The sequence below is a fragment of the Rhinoraja longicauda genome, chromosome 21, assembly GCF_053455715.1.
Source record: "Rhinoraja longicauda isolate Sanriku21f chromosome 21, sRhiLon1.1, whole genome shotgun sequence".
NCBI lineage: Eukaryota > Metazoa > Chordata > Chondrichthyes > Rajiformes > Arhynchobatidae > Rhinoraja > Rhinoraja longicauda.
The window spans coordinates 22,726,792-22,752,019 of record NC_135973.1 but is presented as its reverse complement, the minus strand read 5'-3'; the positions used below and the strand labels follow the sequence as shown (position 1 = coordinate 22,752,019).

The 25,228-nt window shown below is 43.8% G+C and overlaps 1 protein-coding gene across 2 annotated transcripts in view; it reads right to left on the bottom strand.

Moving 5' to 3' along the window:
- dnaaf5 (dynein axonemal assembly factor 5) overlaps window positions 1-15,971 on the bottom strand; it is an 89,232-nt gene extending 73,261 nt beyond the window's left edge. For both annotated transcript variants that reach the window (XM_078418105.1, XM_078418106.1), the window contains exons 1-4: window positions 15,381-15,971; window positions 10,855-11,039; window positions 4,598-4,722; window positions 2,099-2,217 (exon numbers count right to left, since the gene is read on the bottom strand). In XM_078418105.1, coding sequence (XP_078274231.1) covers window positions 2,099-2,217; window positions 4,598-4,722; window positions 10,855-11,039; window positions 15,381-15,915 — 964 coding nt within the window. In that variant the 5' untranslated portion in view covers window positions 15,916-15,971. The remainder of the gene's footprint in view (window positions 1-2,098; window positions 2,218-4,597; window positions 4,723-10,854; window positions 11,040-15,380) is intronic.
- Window positions 15,972-25,228: the final 9,257 nt, after the last annotated feature.

Here is a 25,228-nt window from a genome sequence, read left to right as displayed (position 1 = left end):
CTCTCCTCCCCCACCCCCACTCTAACTCTCCCCCACCTCCCCTTTCCCCACGACCCCCCTTTTCCCCACTCTCTCCTCCCCCCACCCCCCCATTCTCTCCTCCCCCACCGCCACTGTCACTCCCCCACCCCCCCTTTTTCCGCCACCCCCCTTTCCCCCACTCTCTCCTCCCCCCCATTCTCTCCTCCCCCAGCCCCACTCTCTCTCCCCCACCCCTCCTTTCCCCACCACCCCCTTTCCCCCACTCTCTCTTCCCCCCACCACCAACCCCCCACCCCTGCTGTCCCCCTCCCCAGTCCCACTCTCCCACCCCCACTCTCTCCTCCTCCCACCCTCCCCGTCCCCCCCACTGTTACTCTCCCGGATCGGCGGACTACTGGAGACGGGCAGTGCGGCGGCGGCTGTGGCCTAGCCGAGCTGGGATTACTCGCGGCGGTTGTGGGGGAGAGGGGAGAGGGGAGAGAGAAGCGAGGGGAGAGAGGAGAGAAGCGAGGGGAGAGAGGAGAGGGGAGCCCCTGATTGCGGGCAGATGGCTCCGCTAATGGCGTCCATCTTGTTTGTGTGAGTGAAGAGAGAGTCCGTGCGTGCCGTATGGTGATGGTGAGTAAGGTGGGCCTAGAATTGTTGCGCTATCGTGTACCGTTTTGGCTGTAGTTCAGGAACAAACAAACAAACAAACGAGAGTTTTAGTATATAGATATCTGATCTGTTTGTTTGGGATGCAAATCACAGGTTTTTGCTGCACCTCGATACACGTGACAATAATAAATTTAGACCTAAACCTAAAGTGAGATAAGATAGAACTAGTGCGAATGAGTGATCACTGGTCGATTATCAAGCTTCTGACTTATCCTTCCTTCAGTCGAGGTACTGTTTGATTAGCCTTCACCCCAGCGCAGACATTGGACTTTGTCTCTGGAACTGATGCACTACAACGCTGAGAACTATATTCTGCACTCTGTACCTTCCCCTTTGCTCTACCTATTGAACGAGTTTAACATGATTGTATTTAGGTATGGAATTATCTGATCTGATTGGATAGCATGCAAAAAGAAAAGTTTTTTACTGTACCTTGGTACATGTCACAATTATAAACCTACACCTAGGGTTTGGAGAACCATAGGTCAGTTGTCGAGCAAGGGGTCAGACATTTAAGAATGCAGTGGGAAGCTCTTTCTTCACCCAAAGGGCAGTGAATCTTTGCAACTCTCTACCTACGAGGGTTAGGGCTTGTGGAGTGTCCTTCATTGAGTTTATTCAGTTTGGTTATTAACTTAATCAAATGACTCTGCACTAATGCAATGAAAGCACAAAGTCAGCCGCAATCTGCCTGAAAAGTAGAGAGGGCGTGAGATGGGCTGCAGTCCTGGGTACCCCATTACGAGAAGAATGCAGAGAATTTGGATAGTTTGCAGAAGAGGTTTACCAGAATGATGGCACATGGAACTGCAGGTGCTTATTAACCAAAAAGGACACACAAAGTGCTGGAATAACTCAGCGAGTCCAGGCACCATCTCTGGAGAACGTCTGAAGAAGAGTCCTGACCTGAAACATCACCTAACCACGTTCTCCAGAGACGCTGGCTGGCCCGTTTGAGTTACTCCAGCACTACGAGTCTTTTTTTTAAACCATAATTTTGCCTCTATGCCTTTCAGATTAAGGAGAAATTAGATAAACTTGATTTTCGGAGGTTGAGGAGACTTAATAGAAGAATATTAAATTATGAGAGGCAAAGATAGACAGTCAAAACCTTATTCCCAGGGTGGAAATGTCAAAGACTAGAGGGCATAGCTTTAAGGTGAAAGGGGCAACGTTTACAGATGTGTGGGGCAAGTTATTTTACACAGAGAGTGATGGGTCCTTGGAACTATCATCACTGCCAGGAGCAGTGATGGAGCCAAATACAATGGTGGTGTTTAAGAGGGTTATGTTTAAACCTGTTCCTGTGCTGTACAATGCTATTTTTTTTTTAAACCAACAGTTCAAGCCTTGGATTAGATATAAAAATGTTTAGCACTACTGTATGCTAAATGATGCAAGGTGGTAATCTTTTGTAACCAAGTGCTAGTGAGTTAAAAATATAAAATGATCTCCCTACCACCAACGGGGTAGTGAACAGAGAGTTCAGCCGACCAGTCAAGCTTATCCTTAAGATCCTCCTCATTCTCCTGTTGCCACTGGAGTCCAACTTTCCTCCAGTAATCAGAAGCCAGCTCCCTGCATAGCAAACACAAGAGGGTTAAATAAACTAAGATCAAAAACACAAGCATTTTATTTATTAATGTGTTAGCACCTTTATCTACAATTTAAAGTTTGTTTTCAACAAGGTGGCAGTACATGAAGCACAACTTGACGTTCACAGGTCAATTAGGGTTGAAAATTCCACTCGACCAAGGTCTGGCGACCAGTGTATTTTGGGTCTAAGCCAATATGAAAATACCAAAATAAAAACCTCAGCAATGAATGGAAATATTGTGCAATATCGCAGCACTGCACTACCTATTCCCACCACTAGAAGCTGCTAATGTTCACATGTGATGTTCCTGTCAACTCTCTCATTCCTTCTCTTCCTCCCCCCCCATGATTACCCCTCTTAAACGAAAATGCTTAACTCGTTATTTTACCCTCGGTCATCTTATTCTCTTAACTCTCGGCTGTTCAAGACATGTACTCCACCGAATAAATTGTATCTAACACCATTGTTCGGGCACTTTGAGGTCTTGCTCCACTCAAATATTGTATGCTATATATTGCTGATCAAAGGTTAAATAATTTGTTAAAAATATAATTTTGCTTTTAATATACATTATTTTTTATTGTCATCGATTGCATCACCCACATCAGCAAAATCTCCTTCCGAGTCCAATTGTTCCTGCGTGTCAAACAGTATACAATGAATAAAAAGCAAAAATGCTAGAAATACTCTGCAGGCCAGGATACATTTTCTGTCTTTGAGATTTCTAACATCTACAGTATTTTGCTCCAATGACTCTTACCGATTTCTACAGATGCACCACTAAAACCATCCTATCCGGATGCATTACAGCTTGGTTTGGCAACTACTGTGCCCAAGACTGCACGAAATTGCGCAGAGTTGTGAACGCAGCCCAGTCCATCAGGCAAACCAGCCTCACACCCATTGAATCGGTCTCGACATTACGTTGCCTCCGGAAAGCAGCCAACTTAATCAAGGCCTATTCGCTCTTCTCCTTCTAGTGGAAGATACAAAAGCTTGAAAGCACGTACCACCGGATTCAAGACCTGCTTCTTCCCCAGTTTTCAGACACTTGAATGATGTTCTCACATGCGATATATGAATTACTGATCTCCCAATCTACCTCATTGCGGCTCTTGCACTTTTTTTGTAACTTGCACTTTCTATGTTTCTCTAATACTATATTGTGCATTGTTTCTTTTTCTCTCTTGCACTACCTTGATGTACTTAGGCGCACAATGATTTACCTGATTAGAACACAAAACAATGCTTTTACTGTATCTCAATACAAGTAACAGTAATAAAAAGCTATTTCATTGTTGAATAGAAAAAGTTTGTCCATGTTGAGAACTTGTACCTTTCCTGCAGAAGTATTATTTTCTTAGATCTTCCTTGAAATATAATTATCATGTGCAATGTAATTTAATAATTGTTTCAATTAAAACAGGATGTAAGCACAATTGCAGAACCCTTTTCCCCAGGGTGGAAATGTCAAAGACTGGAAGGCAAGCTTTAAGGGGAGAGAGGCAAGGCCTAAAGGAAATGTGGAGGGCACATTTCTTTACACCAAGAGTGGTAGGTCCCTGGAACGCGCTGCCAGGGGTGGTGGCTGAGACAGATACCACAGTGGCATTTATGAGGCTTTTGGAAAGGCACATGGACCAGCAGGGAATGGACGGATAAGGATCACGTGCAGGCAGAGGTAATTAGTTTAACTTGGCATCATGTTCAGCATAGACATTGTGGGCTGAAGGGCCTCTGCTGTACTATTCTTTGCATTATTTTGACCACAAATTAAAAATATTGCTGCTTCAACAATATATGCAAGTTGCACTAAATTGGTATAATTCACACACAACTTAGTGATTAGGGCTGAGTTTTCAGATTCAGGACTTGGCAATAGCTGGGCTCTGCAAGTTTGCCAAAATGGTAATGTAGTGTCTATAAAGATCAAATAACACTTCCAAATTTCTTCCAAACATTACAGAGAACACCGAGCACATATAGTATTAGAAACATCCTCAGAATATCACTGGATTGCAATCATGCTCCAATATCTTGAAAGCACTTTTAATACTTAAAATAGTCATAAGAGCGTGTCAGGATTGTGGGTGGTATATGGGGGTGACAGGAGGGGAGAATGTTAGTCATAATCTCCAAAGCAAAAGTATAATTAAGTCAAAATATTTACTTGCAATTTTCCATAATGTTGGGAAATCATATTCATGTAAAGTTTTGCTGCTAACAGGTGTTTAATGATTACTTAACCCCTGTTGAGAAAAAGCTGCTTATTCAGTAACTTACACTGCATAAATGTTTGTCTGCAAATTGCTGCTCAGAAAAAGGAGTAAATGCTGGATTTCAATAGTTCAGTGTTCTTACCTGATTTGAGCTATCTCATCGCTGCAACTGCTCAGCAGAAGAGGGATAAGTTTGTGGAAGAAAGAGTAACGATCCCGGAGGTCCAATAGCCAGCTTCCCACCACTTCTGTAACAGCTTGCCGTACCTAGCTCAGTTCCAAAACACAACATTTTACACTGCAATTCAATGCATTCCTAGCATTTCAAAACATATAATCCTAATTGTCTGTAACTTTGGCACCTTGGGATTCAATGGTACTTTATTGTCACGTACCCAGGCACATGAAATTCTTTTTTTTGCATACAGTTCAATTAAAAAAATTCTATACATAAGCACAGTCATAGTTAAGTAAAAGAGTGTAGGATCTCATAACAAACTAAAGTCCTGCACACTTCCCATATGTGCAACATCTTGTGGGCACTGATTTCTAACCTAGCATGGCAGATTGATGGAGTTAAGGTGTCGATTGGTCAAGATGTAAATGAACGGAGATTCAGGCTAGAAAGGCTGAATGACCAACGTATTCCTTTTATATTCAATTCCCAAAAGAACAATCATGATTGAAAATTGATGAGCTAACTTCCACAAGAAAATCAAATATTAAATTCCCAAAGGTTGTTTCACTTCCAACTTAGGATGTCTGTCCACAGTTGTGTGTCAAGCTCATCCCAAGACATTTCCCCCCCAACAGTTTAAAAAAACACATAGTTTATTACAAGGTGCAAGTTTATGGAAAATGATAATGAACTCATATCAAACCACACAATCAAGATATCAGCAAAACGTTACGAAGTTAGGAATCACTCCCTTCTATCACTCGTTTACACTTTGTCCCTGATGTTTCCGTGTGGATTGCAATACTCATCGGTCTTGCAAAGCTGTCAAGAACCAAGAGTCAACAATTGTTTCTTTTGCTCGGGAATGAGTAAAGTTCCTTTTGGCCTTGAGTGGTAATCATGATGAAATAACACTATCAGCAGAATGCAGCACAATTACTAACTAAGGAAAGGTTATTTACTGCCTGACGTGAAGTGAATAAGTGAGTGAATGAATAAGTTTATTGGCCAAGGATGTGCATATACAAGGAATGTGCCTTGGTGCTCCACTCACAAATGACAACACAAACATACAGTTAACAATTAAGAATAAACTTCACATAGAACAGTACAGTGCAGACACAGGAAACTGTGCTGGAATCTTGCATTAGACACAAAGTGCCAAAGTAATTTAGCGGGTGAGTCGGCATCTCTTGAGGTCATGAATAGGTGACATTTGGGTTGGGATCATGATTGTTCTAGCCCTTCTAGCCTGAATCTCCCTTCATTTACATCTTGACCAATCTACACCTTAACTCCATCAATCTGCCTTGCTAGGTTAGAAATCAGTGCTGTCTAGATGTTGCACATATGGAGGGACCCGACCCAAAACGTCACCTATCCATGTCATCCAGAGATGCTGCTTGACCCACTGAGTTACTCCAGCACTTTGTATTCTAAGATAGAACAGTACAGCACAGGAACAGGCCCTTCAACAATGTCTGCGCCGAACATTGTTAAACTAATCTCCTCTGTTAAATCTCTAAGTTAAACTAATCTCCTCTGCCTGCATGTGATCCTTATCCCTCCATTCCCTGCATATCCAAGCTCCTTAAATGCCCCACCATGTTATACCAAAGGCAAGGAGTTAAACATCAGTCAAGAGTATCAAATTTATTGGTAAATGATATGCAACCAGAACATAATTTTCATTTTGTTTTACAAATTGGCTGGAGGCTGTAAATTAATTAAATCACAGAGGAACTTTGATTCCAATAGTAGATGCAGATTTTTAAATTAAATGCATCAAGGCAAATATGTTATCTTAGAATGGGAGGTAAGCTGCATTTATATGCCCAAGTCTAATTATCCACTTCTCTCAAACACAACTTCACCTTAAATGTACATATTCTTGACTCCCGCATCAAATAGCACAGGAATTTGACATAAATCCAAGGACACTAATTCCACATATTATAATAATTGGCCTACATTTTGAATCTTTCCTATTCTATTATAGACACTAAAAAAGCAATCAGCTTTCCCTTCAGCTAACAGAGTAATGTATCAGTCTGAAGAAGGGTCTCGACCCGAAACGTCACCCATTCCTTCTCTCCCGAGATGCTGCCTGACCTGCTGAGTTACTCCAGCATTTTGTGAATAAATACCTTCGATTTGTACCAGCATCTGCAGTTATCTTCTTAGAGTAATGTATTTAACCTCTATTGGATGGACATTTGTTTTAGAGACACAAGAAATTCCAGGTGCTGGAGAACATTGCATCCTTCTCCAAGATTAGAGGACATGATCCAAAATATAATTAAAAAGATAAGATCGTGGAAAAACAATCTTGAGAGTTGATTGATATTTCAAGAATACATCAACCAATTTGCAAGGAGATAGAACTGCAGAAGCTGGTTTATACAAAAAAGACACAAAGTGCAAAAGTGACTCTGAGTTATTCCAGCACTTTGAACCAATTTGCAAGGTTCTTTACACTGGTGTTAGTCAACGGTTAAATATGGCAAAGGATTCCAAGGGGAAACACCTGCTCTGCATTCAATGGTGCAATAAGATCTTGTAAGAGTTACCTTCCTGGGTCAACTGCTTTTCCACTAATAGTACAGTTGTCACACAGTGAAGGTTATTTTCACTATGCCTCCAGATGGACGGAAGTCATGCTGAGTCAGGATGAAGTAGTTGCTCGACATTGGAAGGAGGAGGTTGAGAAGAACACAAGTGATGATTTCTGCTGCAGCATAAGACAGGGAAAGCCCTCTGTGGACACCATACGGGTTTCTCTTCCTTCCTCAGTATAGTCACAATGACAGCATCTCAGAGGTACCTTGCTATATCCTCCTCTTGGAAATAGACATGAAGGGAAATGCAGGGGCCAGCTCAGTGCAACCAATGGCCTTTTAAAATATCACTACAACTTTCAATGGCATCAACTCAGGAAAAGGTGGAGCAAAATGGCAGCAGCACTGTTGCACAGCAATAGAGTTGCTGTCTTACAGCACCGGAGACCCAGGTTCGATCCTGACCATGGGTGCTGTCTATGGTTTACACGTTTTTCCTGTGACTCGTGGGTTTTCTCCGGGTGCTCCAGTTTCCTCCCTCATTCCAAAGACATGTGGGTTTGTAGGTTAATTGGCTTCGGTAAATTAGCAGGATATAATTAATGTATGGATGATTGCTGGTCAGCATAGACTCTGTGGGCTAAAGGGCCCGTTTCCACGCAGTATCTCTAACCTAAACTAAGCAATATTCTCAAATTCAGCTACCCTACCTGTTTGACTTACCTTGGCAATCAAGCCAAAGTCCTAACAAATGAGTCTAAAACAGGGCCAATCTCAATGACTGGCTGAGTCATTGCCTCAACATTCTTGCAATCTTCCTTAGCACAATGCTGTACCTCGTGTCCAAACATTCTTCACAGGATGGATGGGAGCCAATCTTCCACACGCATGGTAAACTATTCGCCATGCAGCCACCGCACTCTAGAACGAAGAACGCCCCAATCTCAAGAGCTGAGCTCTGCTTTCCCACACTTGCCAAGACCGATTTACAATGAGTCAATGGTTCCTTTATTATTACGTGCACCATAGTAGAGATTTAAAAAATGTATGCATACAGATCAGTAAGATTATTGGCCTACATTAAGTACAAACTCTGGTTAAGTACATTGAAACAGCCCACTGAGTCTAAATGCAAGAGTCGCCAGGTTTTGGCGCCGTTTCATAGTTCCAACTGTATCTGGCCACTGTTGCAGCCATCGCCTCCATCTGGTCGTCTGTGAACTGTCGTCCCTCTCCTTGCCTGGCTACCTTCAATCCCCGAGAGCATCTCCTGCAGCCGACCTTGAGGACGCAGAAGGCAAGATCCCCGGTTCTTTTTACCGGACCTTGTACCGCATCCGCCACTGTCACTGAATACCGCCACCTCCTCTCGGATTCCCGGTCTTCGGAGATGAGCAGGTGCTGGGCTCGGTGGCTTCCTTTACCCGGTTCCGTGGCAAGCAAGCCAGGCCTGCTGCCGGGATATGGCCGCAGCTCTCCTGGACCTTGCCGGCACAATGCTGGGACAAGCATGGTCAACATTCATTGAAGCGGACAAGATGATGGGCCTTCCACACAACATCTGCAAGGCAGAGATCCTCTTTCAGCCTGCCTTCACAGTACAACACTGCCCTCCAACTGTTAACGTTCAATGTGAGACTTCAAATATCTTGGCATCACTGCTCAGCAAGTGCATACATTCACAATGAAAGTCACATCGCCTTCAATGCTATCAGCATGGCTTTCAGTCATTTGAGAAAAAGACTTTTCACTAAACTCAGGGTCTACTGGGTAGCAGTGATCCCTCTCCTAAATGCTTCTGAAATCTGGACTACCCATAGCAGGCACCTTGAAGTAAAGGAAAGGTATCATCAATGCTATCATACCTTTAATATGAGAGGGGGAAAGTTTTGAGGAGATCCGTGGGGCAAGTTTTATTTTTAACACAGAGTGTGGCGCGTACCTGGAACGCGCTGCTGAGCTGGTGGTGGAGGGAGATACAATAGTGGTGTTTAAGTGGTTTTAGAAAGGCACATAGATATAGACAATAGACAATAGGTGCAGGAGTAGGCCATTCGGCCCTTCGAGCCAGCACCGCCATCCAATGTGATCATGGCTGATCATTCTCAATCAGTACCCCGTTCCTGCCTTCTCCCCATACCCCCTGACTCCGCTATCCTTAAGAGCTCTATCTAGCTCTCTCTTGAATGCATTCAGAGAATTGGCCTCCACTGCCTTCTGAGGCAGAGAATTCCACAGATTCACAACTCTCTGACTGAAAAGGTTTTTCCTCATCTCCGTTCTAAATGGCCTACCCCTTATTCTTAAACTGAGGCACCTGGTTCTGGACTCCCCCAACAATGGGAACATGTTCCTGCCTCTAACGTGTCCAACCCCTTAATAATCTTATACGTTTCGATAAGATCCCCTCTCATCCTTCTAAATTCCAGTGTATACAAGCCTAGTCGCTCCAGTCTTTCAACATATGACAATCCCGCCATTCCGGGAATTAACCTAGTAAACCTACGCTGCACGCCCTCAATAGCAAGAATATCCTTCCTCAAATTTGGAGACCAAAACTGCACACAGTTCTCCAGGTGCGGTCTCACTAGGGCCCTGTACAACTGCAGAAGGACCTCTTTGCTCCTATATGCAGGGAATAGAAGGATATGGATCATGTGCAGGCAGTTAAGATTGGTTTATCTTGGCATCATGATTTGCACATACATTGTGGGACTAAGACCCAAGTACTGTGCCGGACTGTTCTATGTTCTATCTTCTCAAAGTCTATCAAATCCATTTGAAGTATAGGCATGCCTACATCAGTGTCCTCTCCCAGCCCACCATCGGAGTCTTCAAGCCCTGATCACGTTCAGACACTTCTGTTGGGAGGCCTCATCATTTATCCACCTGACTCCCAAAGAGACACTCTATTTGGAGCTCTGTCGTAGGAAGAGTTGACCAGGCAGACAGAAGAATAAATTTAAGGAGATGCTTAAAGTCACCTATAAAACATAACATCAGCACTAACTTCTGGAAATCCTGGCCCAAGGGGAGAGAAATAGAGCCATTTGGGTTGATATTGAGGATCTTGAGCATTGGGAGTCCAATATATTTGGTGGAAGGTGTGCAAATCAATGGTGCTTTATTTGTCACGCGCAACTGCACAGTGGAATTCTTTAGACAATAATACCAATACGCATGATGCCTGCATCCTCTTTTTTGAATATTTCTCCATTTGGAATATTTTGAGCAATTTTGGGCCTCATATCTGAGGAATGATGTGTAGCTGTTGGAGTGGGTCCAGAGGAGGTTTATGAGAATGATCTTGAGGATGATTGGGTACAGCCTCAGAATAAAAGGACATACCTTTAGAATGGAGGTGAGGAGGAATTACTTTAGCCAGAGGGTGGTGAATCTGTGGAATTCATTGCAACAGACGCAGTAGAGGCCAGTTTATTGGGTATTTTTAAAGTGGGGAATGACAGGTTCTTGATTAGTGAAATTGTCAAAGGTTTTGGGGAGAGAGCAGGAGAATGGGGTTGAGAGAGGAAAAATAGATCAGCCATGATTGAATGGCGGGGAAGACTTGATGGGCCGAATAGACTAATTATGCTCCAATGTCTTATGATTGATAATCTCTTGTTACTTAAACTGAACAATGATAAACATTTTTTTCCTCACCAGTGGTGCATCATCAAAGAGACGCTGTGCCAAATGAGAGAGAACATCATCAACAGACTTTCCGTTGCCATACTGAATGACTGTCCCTGTTGCCCACACGACTGCCACCCGGACCTTCGAATGCTGGTGGGAGATGGTCTGCATCAATGGCTTTATCAAAGATTCCGACTGCATGTGAAAAGTTTCTAAAACAAAAGAAATAAAAGAATGGACATCTGTGATTTCCTGGTAAAATACAAGAAAGCACAGAAGATTTCCTCTCCTCACGATCAGAAATTAGTTTTTAGTTTTGCATTCATTCCATTTCTTTGCTTTTACTGACTTCAAAGGTGACTTCAAAGTCTCTTGAAAACGCCGCAACTTGCAATGGCACAAACATTTCATATTCTGCTTGGGAATAGCCCCTATCCCCTCTCTCTTTTTTCCAACCCCCACCCGGACCCCAGTGCACACCCATTTCTACCATCTCCTACCATCCTTTTCTCTCCTTTGTACACTCATCTGCCATCACAAGTCCCTCATTTCCTTTTAATCCCCCCCCCTCTTTCCAATCCCTGCTGCCCTCTTCCACCGATTTCCCGCCCTCTGGTTTACATTTCACTTCTCTTCTCTCCTTATCTGACACCCATTTATCTCCTATTCGCCTCTGGCCTTAGTCACTTACTTCACCCATCTGCCAAATACCCCCCCACCCTCCCAAAGCACCTGTATCCACTATCACTTGCCATGCTTTGTCCCGCCCCCACATCTTTTTTTCCAGCTTTCTCCCTCCCCCCCACAATCAATCTGAAGAAGTGTTCCGACTCGAAACATTGCTTGTTCATTGTTCCTCCAGCAGTTTGTGTTTTGTTCAAGATTCCAGCATCTGCAGTTCCTTGTGTCTCCAGTCATAGTCCTCTGTTGGACTAATTTCTTGGAAATTTTTGAAATTTCCATGTTGTTCATGGCCTCTTATAGTCTTACTACAATGCTGAAAAGAAAGTGATGAAAATGTTCCATTTCAAGGCTTAGTCAGCACCATCAATTCTTTCACAGTGAAGTAACTCTGGGTATTGGGAAAATCGGTCAATTGCAATGGGATTCCTTGCACAGGATTCAAACATCTACAGTTCCTTGCAGCTCCATCGGTAACAAATGGGCTCAATTTTCTTGAAAGATTTGCTGAGTTTTACATGCAACTATTTTGGTGGCACAGCCCCAATGATCTCAGCAGCAGCAGCTTACAAATCTCGACGCAGTGTGTGGAATTAAACAGGCTCATTCATCCAGAAGCAAACATGGGTGGAGTCAAGATAGAAACCTTTTACGACTTATGGGTGATTAACAAGGAGAAACCATTACAAATCCATTGTAATAGGTTTGTTTCAATGTGGCATCTCCCCACATTTGCAATGCAATTAAATAAAGGGCTATGCATGGAAACATTTTGAAGTGGCGCAGGTAAGTTTTACCAGCTCAGGTCAGGCAACATGGATGAGTTGGCCCGAAGGGTCAGTTTCCATGCTATGGAACTCTAGGACTCCAAGGAGAATTATCAAACCATGTTGATTAAGATCACTGATGGGCAACAGCATCACAAATATCAATCAAATATCTCAGCTCACTTGTAGAAACAAAGAACTGCAGATGCGGGATTACAAAAAAAAGACACAAAGTGCTGAAGTAAATCAGCAGGTCAGGCAGCATCTCTGGAGAACATGGATGATGACATTTCGGGTTGGGATCCTTCTTCGGACTGATTGGGGGGCGGGGTGGGGGAAGAAAACTGGAAGAGAGTAGGGGCAGACACAGCATGGCAGGTAATAGTTGAACAAAGGCAAGAGGGGGTTTTGCTTGCATGTCAGGTCAGATAACTATTTTATGGCACAAGGTGTTCCCAAACCTCTGTTTAATGTGAATAACCTCAAACTTGTATACTGTGCAAATCTGCTACTGACTCAAATGCATATAATTTTAAGATTTTCAATATTTGTTGTCAGAAATATCACGTTCATGTAACAGAATATTTGTCATCTGCTGTGTCATTAGAAGAATCAGGGGTCAGCCAGTTTCAGTTCAAGTATATGCTACTTTTTGCTGGTTCAGATCCACAAGTTGTAACCTCAAATCATTTAATGGCTATTAGATTAAAAAGATACTGATTCCAGTACAATATGCTGAGATTTCGAATCCCTTCCAAAATGGTATAGTTTTGCTTCATTTGAAAAAAAACTGTTGCCAGAAATTTGTAGATGCAAAGAACTGAAGGTGCTGGTTTATACCAAACATAGACACAAAGTCCTGGAGTAACTCAGTAGGTCAGGCAACATCTCTGGAGAAAAAGGATAGATGTCAGAAGAAGGGTCCCAACCCTAAATGCCACCTATCCTTTTTCTCCAGAGATGCTGCCTACTCAGCACTTTTGTATCCTATCTTTACTGTCAGGAATTATTCAGGCAGAGAAGTGGCATTGTGCCAAGCCACTCTGTTCTGTGGCCAACTAAAGCAAGATCTCATGATCAGGAAAATTGCGCCAACTTCACTGAGAACTGTAGGACATAGGCACTAGTTGTGAAGCAGCTATGTCAACACTAACACTTATGAATTTTCATTTTGGTGACTGGGTAAATGCATGGTTATTTTCAAAGGTTAATAGTGACAAAGGTCACAGCCTACAGCGGCAAGGGGGAGGAAATCAACAGCATCACCAGGCTAGGCCAACCCATGCCACACCAACCCAGTGCCACCACCAGAACAGCAGGCCTTTAAGGCCAAGCAAAGGACTTGGTATTTTTAAGGACTTTAAAACAAGAAGGGTACAAGATGGTACCAGAAATGTGGGATCTTTCCAGTAGTGGGAGATTCTATGACCCGAGGGCACATCTTCAGAACAAAAGGACATACCTTCAGAATTTCTTAAGCCAGAGGGTGGTGAATCTGTGGAATTCATTGCCACAGAAGGCATTGGAGGCCAATGAGGTCTCATTGGGTATTTTTAAAGCCGAGATTGACAAGTTCTTGATTAGTACGGATGTCAAAGGTTATGGGGAGAAAGCAGGAGAATGGGGTTGAGAGGGGAAAATAAATTAGCCATGATCGAGTGGCGGAACAGACTCGATGGAGCGAATGGCCTAATTCTGCTGCTATGTCGTAAAATCTATTGATGCACTGCCTTGGTAAAGTATCCTATTCTTACACTACTATCATTGCACTTTTGTACTTATTTACGATTGTGCTTATGTACAGTATGATTTTACTGAATTGCATGTACATGTGATAGTAAAGTATCAATGAACTATTGATTAACGAAGAAAGAAATATTAAGTCATTTAAAGAGACTTAATGCAATAAAACCAAGTCAATGTGGTTTTATAAAAGGAAAATCGTATCTGATGGATTTGCTGGGAGTCCTTTGAGGATGTAACATGCAGAATCGATAAAGGTAAATATGTGGATTTATGCATTTGGATTTCCTGAAGGCACGGATGAAAGACTGGATAATTGCATTGAAGCATTGGAATAAACAAGTAATTTTCATGCTGGGAAATATACAGCAAGTGCCCCAAGATCAGCATTCAGCACTATCATCCCCATCAAATTTATCATCAGCCTCAGAGTACTGGATCTCTCCTCATCCCTCTGTAATTGGATCCTCGACTTCCTCACCAGCAGACTACGATGACATTCGTTGAGAAATAACGATTATACAGGACCCAGGGGACAATGTTTCTTTGAGCTTCCCGATGGCAGACAAGTCTCATCCCAAAGACTGAATCTATAAAAGAGGGTCACTCCTTCAATCAGTGTCATCATTGGGGAAAGGTTGCCAAAAGTGATACTCCCCACCTGCCCATTATCATGTGTTTGCAGCTAAAGAGTCGTTTTTAAACCATGCATTTCCCATCCCTTTAAGAACATCCTAAACTGCTTCATAACTATTTTGAATGTGGAAATTTAACAGCCAGTTTATTGATTGAATTGAAAGACACAGCATAGACACAGGCCTTTCGACCAACCGAGTCCACACCATGTTATCTCACTGGTGCATCCACTCCCAAAACATGAGGCAATTTACAGAGGCCAATTAATCCACACGTATTTGGGATGTGGGAGGAAACAGAAGCACCTGGAGGAAACTCATGTGGTCACAGGGAGAATGTGCAAACTCCACACTGATAGCATCTGACGTTACCAGCTGTGCCACTATCCTGCCTAACGTTAGGATGCATAAAAGGACACAAAGTCCTGGAGTAACTCAGCAGGTCAGGCAGCATCTCTGGAGAACATGGATTGAATGTTTCCTTTTAAGAACATCCTAAACTGCATCACAACACTTTTGAAGCAGGGTTCCTCAGCATTCCTGGACCCGTCCAGTTTACTGTCCAGGTACACTCCGGTATTTGTACTCACTCCCTGGTAAACTACACATCCACACCACTGATGGAGAGAGGGGACAGGGGTATTCCTCTCCTCCTAAAGTCCACCACCAACTCCTTAGTCTTGTCGGTGTTGAGCAGCAGGCGAGTCCTATAGTGGAACACACTTACCAGGGGTCCATTTTGCATACTTGGCAGCACACTCGCAGCTTTTCTTCTTCACGTCGGGGAAGGGATCGACGATGGTCCTCTGGAGAATTTTGACCATGTCGTCCAGGTAAGAGGCCAGCTTGGCGCCGCAGAGGTCGACCACCATCAGCAGCAGCTCGACCAGGGTCAGGCGCAGCTCCTCGGCCGGCTCGGTGATGTGGGGCTGGCCCAGGCGCTGCACGGCGGCGGGCATGAGGTGAGGCAGCGCGTCGTGGGGCCTCGGGGCATCGCGCAGCAGATCGGCCAGGGTGCAGACGGCGAGCTCCCGGCAGCGCTCGGCCGGGTCGCCCCAGGCCCCGAGCAGAGGCCTGAGCAGCGCCGACATCACGCCTTGCCTCACGCCGCTCGACAGCCGCCTCTCCGCCGCCTCCGCACGGATGCACTCGAGCGCCCGGCGCCTGGAGCTCTTGCTCTCGCTGCCCAGGCAGTTGAGGTGGCGGCCAAGCGCCTGGCAAACCTCGGCTACCGCCGCCTGCTCAGCCTCGGCCTCCGCCATGATGTTACCGTTGCCCGTGGCAACCGCGCCGCTTCTTCAACTAGACAACTTTATTGCGACCAGACACAGCAGTTGCTGGAACCTTCCACTACAGCACAAGAGTCAAGAGTGTTTAATTGTCACCTGTGCATGGATAGGAAAGGTTTGGAGGGATATGAGCAGAAGGCGAAGGGGTGATCGTATGGAGGTGTATAAAATCATGAGGGGGAATCGATAGTGTGAATGCACAGTCTTTTACCCAGAGTAGGAGAATCAAGAACCAGATGACATTGGGTTAAAGTGAGAGGGGAAAGATTTAATAGAAACCTGAGGAGTATTTTTTCCTATATGGACCAAGCTATCAGAAGAGGTAGTGGAGGCAGGACATGTTTAAAAATATTTGGACAGGTGCATGGATAGGAAGGGTTTAGAGGGATGTGGGTGTAGGGCTCGTGTAGATGGGACTGCATGAGCAAGATGGGCCGAAGGGCCTGTTTCCAGGTTGTAAAGGGAACAATGAAGCTCTTACTTGCAGCAGCCTAACAGGTCTGTAAATACAGCACTCATAGATAACTTTAAACAAAAGGAAGTTCAATAATTGCTTTTAACACCCCATCGTTGGTGTAAAACAAAAGCCCAAAGTCCCTAGCACAAACAAGGTGGTTCATAGTTCGTAGTTTAGTTGGTATTCGTAATGTTCAAGAGACTGATGGTTGTTGGAAGAAGCTGTTCCTAAATTGAATTGAATACATTTTATTAGCCAAGTATATATATGTACAAGGAATTTGCCTTGGTGCTTTGCTCGCAAGTAACAACACGATATACAGTAAACAATTAAGAATAAAACATTATAATTTAAACATGTGAAGAATTAAATAAAATACCAGAGCAAAAGGAGGCTACAGACTTTTGGTTGTTGAGTAGAGCTACCGCTCGTGGAAAAAAGCTGTTTTTATGTCTGGCTGTGGTGACTTTGACAGTCCGGAGTGGGAAGTGCTTCAACGAGTTTGTGACCAGGGTGAGAGCGGTCAGAGGTGATCTTACCCGTTCACTTCCTGGCCCTTGCAGTGTATAGTTCATCAATGGGGGGAAGGTTGCAGCCAACAACCTTCTCGGCTGATCAAACGATGCACTGCAGCTTCCGGATGTCATGCTTGGTGGCTGAGCCAAACCAGACCATGATGGACAAGGTGACAGACTCACTGATGGCAGTGTAAAACTGGACTATCATTGCCTGTGACAGATTGTTTTTTCTCAGATGCCGCAGGGAGTACATCCTCTGTTGGGCCTTTTTGACTGTGGAGTCGATGGTGGCCCCCCCATTTAAGGTCCCTGGTTCCAAGGAACTTAAATGACTCCACAGGTACGACTGTGGTGTTGTTGATGGTGAGTGGGGGGAGGGGGAGCTCTCCTAAAGTTTACAATCAATTCCTTTGTCTTAAGGGCATTGAGCTCCAGATTGTTGCGATGGCACCAGGAAGACACAAAGTGCTGGAGTAACTCATCTGGTCAGGCAGTATCTCAGAAGAACATGGGTAGGCGACATTTAGGGTTGGGACCCTACTTCAGACCCTTCGTCAAGCTGTTCCTAAACCTGAAGGTCACTATTTTCAGACTCCTATACCTTCCTGATGGCTGGAGTGAAATGAAAGTGTGGCCAGGGTGGCGTGGGTCTTTGATGATACAGGCTGCCTTTTTGCGGTAGCGCCTGTCGTAGATCCCTTCGATTGTGGAAAGGTCTGTACCTGTGATAGACCGGGAAGTGTCCACCACTTATTGTAATTTCCTACGTTCTGGAGGATTCAAGTATTCGCACCGTTTTTATGCAACCAGTCAAAGTACTAAGTGCTCAACAGGTTGGACAGCATCTGTAGACACTTTTGGGGTTGTCCATGTTTTGAGGTGAATAAGAGCAGCACAGTGGTGCAGCTGTTCGAGCTGCTGCCTCACAGCGCTGGTTTTTACATTTTACTCTGGCTTTTCATTTCACTCCTATTCTCTCCTTATCTGACACTCTTTTGTCTCCTTTTCACCACGAGGTCGGGTTTGATCCTGACCTCGGGTGCTATTTGTGTGGAGCTTGCATGGTCTCGCTGTGAAACATTCCCAGTTTGCTCCCACATCCCAAAGGTATGCAGGTTTGTAGGTTAAATTGCCTCTGTAAAATTGCACCTAGTATGTATGACGTGGATGCGAAAGTGGGATAACGTAGAACAGTTGGTCGGCATGAACCCGGTGGGCTGAAGGGCTTGTTTCCATTCTGCACCACTAAACTAAACTAAACTAAGAGAAGATAGGCACAAGGTGCTGGAGTAACTCAGTGGGTCTGGCAGCATCTGTAGAGAAAAGGAATAGGTGATGTTTCGGGTTGGGATCCTACTTCAGACTAGGGAACCTAGGGAAGCTCTGATACCCAACCAGCCCACTCCCCAGGTACTTTCCCCTTGCAACTGCAGGAAATGGAACACCTGTCCCAACACCTCTTCCCTCATCACCATCCAGGGATCCCAGCAATCCTTTCAGGTGAGACAGAGGTTCACATGCACCTCCTCTGACCTTGTCCACTGTGTTCAGTGCTCCTGATGTGACTACTTTCCATCATCGATTTTGGTGGTCTTATTTTAGGGGGGGGATGTAATTGCATCAGAGACAGTTTGGAGAAGGTGCTCCAGGCTGTAACCTGTGGTGAAGGGATTGAAATATGATAAAAGGGCTAACTAGTTAGTTAGTCTTCTACCCATTGAAGCTTAGAGGGATGAAAGGTGACCTTATTGAAATGTACATGATTTTGAGGGGCCTGACAAGGTCAATTCTGTTGTTTGATATCATGGGAGAAGGTAGACGTTTGGGGTGGAGATGGGGGAGGTAATGGATTCAAAATGAGGAATCAACAACAAGTATGAAGAGAAATTTCCTGTTTCTAAGCATCACAATTCTTTGGAATTCTCCATAGACGGTTTTGAAAGCCGAATCATTGAATATTTCAAGGCTGGTTTAGACAGATTTTTGGTCCATTGGGGAGTTGAGTTATTGAAAAACAGGCAGGAAGATGAGACTTTTGCCAAAATCAGTTCAGTCTTTGAACCATAGCATCTGGAGCCTAATGGCCAACTCGTGCCACTATTTCTTATTATCTTGTTATAATTCAGATAGGTTGCACTTTGGTTTAAATGACCAGATTCTATATATGTGCCCCCTCATTCTGGACTTGTTCTGAATGAAAGAAGCTATTCCCACTTAAGTTATCATAAGTTTATAGCTATCTTGATCTTCACTTTTCCAGAGAAAGCAAATCCAGCATGTTCAAACATTGCTGAAACCCTCTCTATTTTAGCGACATCCCTTCAAAGCTGACGGTATGCATAATTTATCTCCTGACATTTTAATCTTGATGTCCTGTCCAATGATACAATTGTTTGGCTCACATCTTCGTGAATATTTGTGAACCTTATAATTTAACAATGATGTTGTACACCTGAAATGTTAACCATTGTTTTATCATTTCAGATACCGATTGATATTCGAGACTCAATCAATTGTGGATGTTGGTTTACAACAAAAAAAACACAGTGATGGAGTAGTTCAGCAGGTCAGGCAGCATCTCTGGAGAACATGGATTGGTGACATTTTGGGTCTGGATTCATCTTCAGACTGATTGTGGTGGGGCGGTGGAGAAAGCTAGAAGAGAAGTGGGGGCAGGACAAAGCCTGGTGATAGGTGGATACAGGTGAGAGGTGTTTTGATGGGTGGTTGGACAAAGGCCAGAGATGGATAGAAGAGGTTTGAATTGTGAAGCCAGAGGAAGCAATATAGGTGGAAGAGGGAAGGGGAATGGGAGAAATAGGTGTGAACCCAGATTGGGCTTGGGGAAGGGAGGGGAGGGGGAAAAGAGGGGGGCTTGTTAGTAGTTTGTTAGTTACCTGAAATTGGAGAATTCAACGTTAACACCGTTTTTGAAACATATTTGTTAAATAATGATCAATCAGGTGGCTTGCCATATTGGTAATGTAAAAAACATGTGGGTGACAGGTGTCCACAAGGTCAGTATCTCTGCCCCCCTGCTTCAGGCCTTTGGGCCATGTGGAATTCAGCTTTGTTTTAACGTCTTTAGATATTAGTGAGTATGACACTCACCTCCAAGTGAGTAGGTCATGGGTTCAAGTCCCACTCACAGAGATTCAAGCATAAAAATTCATGGTGAGGTATTGAGGGAGACTCAGAGCATAACAAAATCTTTTTGCACGCAAAAGGGCACAAGGCAAGAATAAAGGAATGCTGAGCTGGAAGGTCAACGTAGTCTAATCTTAATACCACTCCCTGTTTTGGGTCAGGACAGGGATAAAATTAACTGGCCAAGGCAACCGATCACTCTTGATTGCCAAAGGGGAGATTGAGCAATACAAAAGGCACCGTAACTGCGATCCTTCCCACACCATTTCTCGACGTGCCACAGTAAAAGTATGAAGTTACAAAAAACAAATATTTGAAAGTTTCACAAAAAGATTTTGGGAAGGCATTGCTCTTGGTTTGGCACCTGAAAGAAAGAAAGCCGTTTGTAACTGCTGGGCCGAGAAGAGAGGAGAAAAAGTTGTTTAGCGTAAAGGGGGAATGACAAGTGTAAGAAAAATAGGAAGGGGGTCAGAGGATAACCTTAAATACAAGGGAGCAGGAGGAATGCCTGACATGCACAGCTGGCAGTATTGTCATGACAGAAACATGTCTGTGAGCAGGAGATGGACAAGAGCTTGACCTTGGAGCATATTTCTCAACCAGAAACATCACAATCTTGGCAGAAGAGTGACACTAAGAGATTGCATGACAGCTATCAAAATGGTCAAGACAACAGAGGAAGTGCTGCTTGAAGCAATTTGGATAAAAGCTGGACGTAAAAGATCAAAGTGACAACAAATGCTCTTCAATGGCAGCTTGGTTCAACAGTTCAAAATGGGTTTGTTTACACAGGCAAAGAAAACTGGGGGAACTCATAATGTCATAACCATGAGGGATATTAATATCCTGTCGATAAAGTCAAGAGATCTGGGCACATTGAAAGGGAGAAGCAAAAGGTTAAACAGTTTTGTACTGCAATAAGATATTTTTACTATGATGTTAATTTTGTTACAGATTGATACTAAATGTATTTTTAGTGATTTTGATCATGATATAACCGGGATCAAATGATATTGGGACCACAATGATGATGAATGTTATCCTTCCTGTAAGACTGAGCAGAAAATTAATAACGTTGACAATTCTTTGTTGAGAATATCAAATTTTGGAACTTTGGGGAGAATCAAGTAGGAACTTGAATTGACAGCTGCAATTGGAGAAATATGTTGAAGGAATGTGGAAATGCAGAATATTTTTGGGGAATATGTTAATGTCTTGTGTATAGTGACACACAAAAGCCAAATGGATCTGAGCATTCATTGTTTGGATTTTCAATAGATGTTACAGTGCATGAGTATTTATTCACAAAATGCTGGAGTAACTCAGCGGGTCAGGCAGCGTCTCAGGAGAGAAGGAATGGGTGACGTTTCGGGTCGAGACCCTTCTTCAGACATTGCATGAGTGCATGAGTGGAATTTTCAATGAATCGGCATGGATATTTTTCTCATTATTATATCACACCTATTTCCTGCAACCTTTTTGAGTTAATAAGTGTTATAATTTTTTTGGACTAAGAACAAAATAGTAAAGCGGAACATGGGGTTTTTAACAAGAACCCCATGGGGTTTTTAACAAGTGACTTGCATTTCTACATCTTCTGATGTTCCCACAAAACCTATTGAACAATTAAGAACTTTTGGAATATAATCAGCGTGTCTGTTTCCATGCTGTTCTTTTAAACTGAACTAAACTCTTCCCACAGATAAAGTGCTGGAGCAGCTCAGTGGATCAGGCAGCATCTCTGGAGAACATAGATAGGTGACGTCTCGGGTAGGGACCCTTCTTCAGACTGATTGTAGGTGGGGGGGTGGGTAGCTAGAAGAGAGGAGAAGCAGGACAAAGCGTGACAGATAATAGGTGGGCACAGGCGAGGTTGTTTTTTGTTAGGCAGATGATGGAACAAAGGCCAGAGATAAAAGCAGGTGTGAGACAGGATTGAAGAGTTGCAAATTGTGAAGCCAGAGAAGGAATGTAAGAGCAGGAAGATGGGGAGGGGAGAAATAGATAGTTCAAGTGGGGCATAGGGGAGGGAGGGGGGGAGGGGAAGAAAGTGGTGGTGTGGGGTAGAAAGAGGACAGGGACTGTGTTCCTGCACTCGACACCAACACCATTGTCAAGTTTGCAGACGACACAACGGTGATCACCAACGGTGATGAAACAAAATACAGAGCGGAGGTGCAGAACCTGGCGGACTGGTGCTCTGATAACAACCTGTCCCTAAATACCACCAAGAACAAGGAGCAGATCATCAACTTTCGTTGGTCACATAACGGGGAATACGCCCCGATCTTTATCAACGGGGACAGTGTGGAGAGAGTGTCCAGCTTCAAGTTTCTGGGCACTCACATTTCGGAGGACCTAACATGGTCCAATAACACTGCTGCGCTGGTCAAGAAGGCACAGCAACCACTGTTCTACCTAAGATCACAGAAGAAGTCTGGTCTACCCCAACAGCTGCTGACGACATTCTACCGCTGCACCATAGAGAGCATCCTAACACATGGCATCCCTGTGTGGTACCTCAGCTGCACGGAGGCAGAGAGGAAAGCTCTTCAGCGGGTAGTCCATAGAGCTCAGAGGACCATCGGAACACAGCTACCAGCCTTGGAGGGCATCTACAACACACGATGCCTCAGAAAAGCCACTAGCATCCACAAAGACTCTTCACACCCTTGCAACAGTCTGTTCGAACTCCTTCCATCGGGCAGACGATACAAGGCCTTCTATGCCCGCACCTCCAGACTCAGGAACAGCTTCATCCCCAGGGCCATAGCTGCTATGAACCGGTCCTGCTGAGCCGGATGGTCACAACGCACAGTGATCCGGCACAGATCTACTTGCACTTTATTCTGTTTTAAAACTGTTACAATTTGTTTCGTTGGGTTGTTTAAATTAATACTGACTAGCTAATTAAATTATTGCATCGTATGGGAGGCGCATTCCCAATCTCGTTGTACCCCTGTACAATGATAATAAAGATGTATTGTATTGTATTAAAGGTTACCTAAAATTGGAGAATTCAATGTATATACCGTTGGATTGTAAACTACCCACAGATGCTGCTTCACCACCATTTCTATTGTTGTATCTGTTTTCCAATCTGCTACTCAGCTCACAAAGTTCAAGTTGCAGGACCTCATCCCTCATTTTATCTATATTATTTGTACCAATGTTAACTGCAGTTCTTCTTTGTAATCCTTTAAGAATTACTTTAAATCTGCTTACCACCACCTCCCACTACCCAAGTTTTTGACCCCCACTGTGAAGAAAGATAGACACTTCCTGGTGCCCCAGAAATGTCAGCAAACTGGTCTGACCCTCTATGACAGAGCAGTAAGAAGACAGCTGACTCTTTGTCACAATATGATCATACTGGTAAGAGGTCTTTAGTGAACATATCAATAATAAATTTGTTACTTTCACCCCTGTAAACCCCTCATGATCATGTATACAGAGGTTCCAAACCTGAAATGTCGTCTGTCCGTTTCCATCCACAGATGCTGTCTGTCTCATTGTGTTCCCCTAGCTGTTTGCCTTTGGCTTAAGATTCCAGCATCTGCAGTCTCTTGTGTCTCCCTCAGCTTCATCTGTTCCAAAGAAAATAACCTTAGCATATCCAATTTTCTTCAGAGCTAAAACGTTACAGTCATGGCAACATCTTTGTAAATTACTTCTGCACAGTTTCAAAGTAATTACATCTTTGTTATCATGGTGGTGAATTGTACACAAAACCCAGCTGTTGAAAACTAGTGAGAGACACAAAATGCTGGAGTAACTCGGCAGGTCAGGCAGCATCTCTGGCGAAAAGGAATAGGTGACATTTTGGGTTGAGACCCTTCTTCAAGCTAGTGTTGTATACTGTTCCAATATACCTTTCCTCTTAAATGCTAATGAAAGAAAGCATCTCATATATTTAAAACTACCCCATTGACATGGATGCTACCTTTAAGAGTCTGTGGACATAGAAAATATAGAAAATAGGTGCAGGAGTAGGTCATTCAGCCCTTCAAGCCAACACCGCCATTCAATATGATCATGGCTGATCATCCAAAACCAGTCCCCCGTTCTGGCTTTCTCCCCATGTCCTTTGCTTCCCTTAGCCCTAAGAGCTAAATCTAACTCTCTTGAAAACATAAACTGCTAAATCCCCCAGTTCCACACCACTCAATATCCGCCCATTTATTGTATACTAGACCAAGTGGACCCATTGGGCCCAAACCTCTCCTGCATTGGTGCAGCACCCTCTCCTCCTTCCCTTCCCCTCCCCTCTCCCCCCATCCCCTCTCCTCTCCCTCCTCCCCTTCCCCCCCTCTCCCCTTCCCCCCCTCCATCCCTTCCCCTCCCCCACTCCATCCCCCTCAACCCCCCTTATCCTCCTCCCCTCTCTCCAACCCCTCCCTCCCTAGGAGATAGATTTAAAGTTTAAAATGTGAATAACTTTAAAAATATAATACCGATTTCAATTAAATTTTTTCCATTAGCACCAAAGGGACAACGGTGAGTAAGGTGGGCCTAAAATTGTCGTGCTATCATGTACCGTTTTGGCTGTAGTTCAGGGACAAACAAACAAACTAGAGTTTTAATATATAGATTGTCTTGCTTGTTGTATATCCTAATTACATTTTCTCACACTTCTCTGGATTAAATTCCATATGTGATTTTGCTTTTCTCTCCACCCAAATGACTAGGACATCTCATCTTACTGCATTAAGAAACGTTCACCCTTGTATTTAAGCACATAACTTTTTGCATCATCTGCAAACTTCTTTATCATGTCCCCTATGTTTAAGTGTAAATCAATAGTGTAATACACTGGAGGCAAGGAAATGAATGCTGAGCCTTGGGGAATCCCGCAGTAACAATCTTCCAGTCACAAAAACACCTACTAACCATTACCCTTTGCTTCCTGCTAGAGAGCTGTTATAGACCCAATTTGTCATTAACTTGGAAGGAATGAAAAATGGTTTAAGTGCGGTCTTGTACAAACTTGGAACAAAAAACATATGAATGCTGTGAAACCAATTAACAAGAAAAGAATCGGAGTCATACAGCAGAGAAACAGGCCCTTCGGTCCATGCCAACCAAGCTGCCCCATGTCTATGGCCCTGCCCTTCTTGGTTACTTCTTCAAAAAAACTCACTCAGATTCGTGAGACACGATCTCC